The sequence below is a fragment of the Loa loa genome, assembly GCF_000183805.2.
Source record: "Loa loa unplaced genomic scaffold supercont3.405, whole genome shotgun sequence".
In the NCBI taxonomy this organism is placed as follows: Eukaryota; Metazoa; Nematoda; class Chromadorea; order Rhabditida; family Onchocercidae; genus Loa; species Loa loa.
In genome coordinates, this window is record NW_018108585.1 from 5,217 (window position 1) to 10,137 (window position 4,921).

Sequence of the window (4,921 nt, forward strand, 5' to 3'; positions counted from 1 at the left end):
AATTCAAAATAAATCAAAAATTAAAAATTGGACCAACGTTTTTGAAAGTTAAACTATTAAAGATTGAAATTAAATTTGAATGCAATTTTACCGTGTAAAGTTTGACGTTAAAATTTGACGTATTTTACCGTGTAAAGTTTGACGTTAAAATTTGACGTATTTTACCGTGTAAAGTTTGACGTTAAAATTTGACGTATAAAAGAAAATATATGTGTGTATTGTTATGTGAACTTTGTTATCATAAAAATTTAATTTATAAATTTATGATATGTTGAATAGAACAAAATCAAATGATAGGATGAAATTTTTTTTTTAGCAAATATTTGGATAAAATTTCATAACAAAAAAATTTGAATAAATGACAATTTCTTTAAATGATAAATCATAAGATTATAGTATATGTGAATTGAATGATAATTTTTTAAATGATAAATTATAAGATTACAGTATATGTGAATTGAATGATAATTTCTTTAAATGATAAATTATAAGATTACGGTATATGTGAACTGAGTGATAATTTCTTCAAATGATAAATTATAAGAATACAGTATACATGAATTGAATTGTGGTAAAATAAAAAAAAAAGAAAGAAAAAAAGTAAATTGAATTATGTGACATTCAATGTTAGATGATATATACTATAAAATAATACCTTATTATTCTTCATATGAACAATAACATTACTTTCGATAGCTTGTTGTACAGGTTTCTGCGTAAAGAAATCACGTAACAGTTTTGATTCTTCCTCACGTCCTTCACGTTTCTCTAAATGTTCTGCGACACGATTCATTGATATCATTACCTGTTCAAGTGCTAAAAATTTGGATAATATTTAGTGTTATGAATGCTAAATTTTAAATATATTAGGAATATTTTATCAATAAATATTGCTTAAATTAATCGTTCCACATAACAAAATAATTTGAATTATTTTCACATAATTAATATCTTTTCTGATAACAAAAAAACAAAAGGTAATTATTTAATGATTAATTAATATAAATTAAAATTAAATCAACAAATATTTATGCATATATTCAAATATTCAAATTAAATCAACAAATAAATCAACGATTAATTTCAATTATTTTCACGTAATTAATACTTTTACCTAATAACAAAAAAAAAGTAATTATTTAATGTTTAATTAATATAAATTAAAATTTTTACACTTACGAATTGGTTCACTTTCATTCATACTAGTACTGTCACAAAATGTGTCACCAGCTATGTAAGCATTATTTGCATAACCAGTTTCGATTACGGTGCAATTTGAATGAGCATCATTTTTACACCCCGATAACTCCTTCCTTCCGTTACTTTTGCAATTTTCAAGCAATAGCAATTTTCTGGAACCTCGTAATGATTCCCTGAAGATAAACGATTGATCATGAAGATGCTTGGAATATTCCCCCGCTCGTTTTCCTATCCTCTCTTTCCCCGCCATTTCAAAAATGATTCACTCTCAAATTATCGTATATTATCAATTTTTTTCTTCTTCCTTTTTTTTCCCCCCTCCTGTTATTTTAACTTTAATTGGGAAAAAAATTAAAAATCGTTGAATTAAATTAGTAAATTAGGAATTCTATTTTATTTTTTTTGGATAATTTACTAATATATCGGATTAATCCCACGATTAAATGAATAACGAAATATCCGATAATAAAATTTTTCAAACCCATCCTAAAAAAAAAAAGGTCCTGAAACAGGACGGAAAAAAAAAAGAAAATAATATCATATGCCGGATATTTGTTAAAAGTGGTTATGTATCATTGATAACAATCAATTATCAGAATGATAAAATGAAAACACATTTCTGGAAAAATAAAAAAGGAAAAGAAAAAAAGATAACCTAAGGAATGCGTTTTCTTTTTCACGATATTCATTAAGTTCACGTCGTTTACGTAAATCATTCTCGTAATTTTTCAATCGTTCATTTTTATCATCATTTTCATCACATATTATCACGTTACAATCTGTGGTCTCATTTGATATTCGATCCCATATTTGTTCATTCTTTAACTGGAAAAAGGAAAAAAAAAACGTCAAAATATTTGAAAAAGAAATTCATAATTTTCTCTTATTAACAGGATGAGTAACTTATCAAGCAGATAAGTGATAAGATTAGAATTTTACTTTCAAGTTAGTACACTTGTCAGCTTATACTTTCACAGGTATTAATAAGATTAAAACTACAGATGATAGAGAGGTTGATAAGATGATATGTTATGATAAGATAAAATTTTACTTTCAATTTAGTATAATTGTCAGTTTATACTTTCCAGGTTTCAATAAGATTAAAATTACACGTGACAGATTGATAAGATGATATGCTATGATACGATAGGACTTCACTTTTAATTTAGTACACTTATTAGGTTATACTTTTTGGGTATTAATAAGATTAAAATTACAATTGATAGGCAGACTGATAAAGTGATATGTTATGATAAAATAGAATTTTACTTTCAAGTTAGTACACTTGTTGGCTTATATTCTTTAGATTTTGATAAATTTATGAAAATAACGTCAAACTTACGGATGATACTGATAAGACAAGAGTTGTAAGGTATATGTTATGATAAGAGAGAATTTCATTTTAATTTGGTACACATTTTAATGTATACTTTTTAGCTATTAATAAGGTTAACAAAATAACATCAGAATTACGGGTGATATGGAAATTGATAAGAATGATAAGACAATATGCTGCTAAAGGAAAAAAAATTATGTGGAAAATTTTTGATAAATTACGAAAAATTTTATAAAAATCTAAAAATGAATATCGATCATAGCATATCTTAAAATATGAGATTAAAGTACGAAATAATCTTATCACTAAGTAATTATCATTTAACATATCAGATATTATCAATGATTATTGGCTTTTATATTAGGTGTAAAAAAGAAAACTTTGAAATAGCATTTACTAATATATTAATGAATTTATATGGGATCGAGAGAAACAGAGAGAGAGAGAGAGAGAGAGAGAAAATAAAAGTACTATATCTTAAAATTATGTAATTAATTATTTTTTCTTCTACGGTTTACTTTAATCAATTCTTTGATTGTTACTATCAAAAATATGCAACAAACCTTTATTTTATGGTAATTTTTTCAGTTTCATTTAATTGATTATTCGATAAAATTTATTTGAAATTAATAAAAATGAATTTAAATTTCTGCGAAAAAAAAATAATAAAAAGAATGAAAAAAAAACGAAAATAGAAAAAAGAAAAGAGAAAAAAAACAAAATTGAAAATTTTACATCATTTTGTGAATTTATGAATACATGAGATTTCGAATCTTTTTTCAACGTTCCATCAGTTAACATTTCCATATCATGAATACGAATATCCGGATAATTCCTGATAAAAAAAAAAAAAAGAAGAAATAACAATTGAAGAATCGTTACAGTGAATGAAATTATTTGAAATTGATTTTATCAAATTAATCAATTTAAATTGATATGATAAAAATTATACATAAAAAAGGAAAATGTTTGAAAAAATAATTCGGAAAATTAGACATGATTGATATTATGGATATAAGAGGCAATAAATTATTGTAATATTAAATTAATGATATCAATCATATAGTAAGATCCAGATGTCAACATATAAATACATATAACTCTTATATGTAAATTAGTTGTTGAAAGTTATTAAAGGAGTTAATCATTGATTAAAATCAAATGGATAAATTTGATAGTTTATCTTATCATAAGTTTATTTTTTAGAAACTTTTTAAAGAAATTATCTATCCTAATTTTACATAATTGTTGACAGAAACAAAATATTAAATATTAATTAAAAAATAAATATATTTCATCAATTCTTTGCAAATTTTTTAAAGTATAAAGAAAGAATGAAAAAGTTTTATCAAAAAGAAAAGGCAATAATGCAATGATAAAAATTTCTTCTGATAAATTTAATATCGTAAATATCGTTAAAAAAAATTTAAAAAAAAAGTTTAAATGTCACAAAAAAAAATTTGCATTTTAGATGTAACACTTTACATAGCTAATTTTACGACAATACTTTATTGCTTCATTGTTGCATATTTTACCTTGTGCTAATGACATATTTTTTCAATCTTTTTTTATTTCAAAAAAATTTGCAAAGAATTGATGAAATATATTTCTCAATTTGTCTTTATTTCCCAATTAATTTAACATTTTATTAATATATTTAATTTAAGCAATTAATATTCATTAATATATTTACTATAAGTAACCCATGAAATTAGTATGAGTAATTAATATTTATTATGAAATTAGTATAAGTTTGCTATGAAATTAGTATAAGTAACTAATATTTATTATGAAATTAGTATAAGTAATTAATATTTGCTATGAAATTAGTATAAGTAACTAATATGTAACTAATATTTATTATGAAATTAGTATAAGTAATTAATGTTTATTATGAAATTAGTATAAGTAATTAATATTTATTATGAAATTAGTATAAGTAATTAATGTTTATTATGAAACCAGTATAAGTAATTAATATTTATGAAATTGATGTAAGTGATTAATATTTATCATGAAATTTTTAATCATATGATAATGACATTAAATATATGATGCATTTTAAAAAAAAGTGGAATAAAATCATTGTTAAAAGTTAAGATAAAAAAAAAACCTTTTTAATGTATTAGTAATTTCATCAGCTTGTTGCTTATCAGATGATACAAGATAAGCATCCGAAATTGCAATCCCTGGATTAATTAACGAATTTGCTGTAATGTTATTATTATGAAATTAGTAATTAATAAATGAAACAAATTAAATTTAATTTATTCACTAAACAATCATTTATTTATTCAAAAGTAACAACCTGAAATTATAATTTATTTGCTCAAATAAAAATTAATCAAATGAATGAATACAGAAATAGATGTTAAAAAATTTTTT

General features: G+C 22.3%; 1 protein-coding gene across 1 annotated transcript; it reads right to left on the reverse strand.

The window, feature by feature from the left end:
- Positions 1-610: 610 nt before the first annotated feature.
- LOAG_12627 (hypothetical protein) lies at positions 611-1,450 on the reverse strand (the record flags this gene model as incomplete). Its single annotated transcript, XM_003148139.2, has 2 exons — positions 611-816; positions 1,180-1,450. The coding sequence occupies 2 exons, from the start codon at positions 1,448-1,450 to the stop codon at positions 611-613; spliced, it is 477 nt and encodes a 158-aa protein (XP_003148187.2).
- Between the last annotated feature and the right edge of the window lie 3,471 nt (positions 1,451-4,921).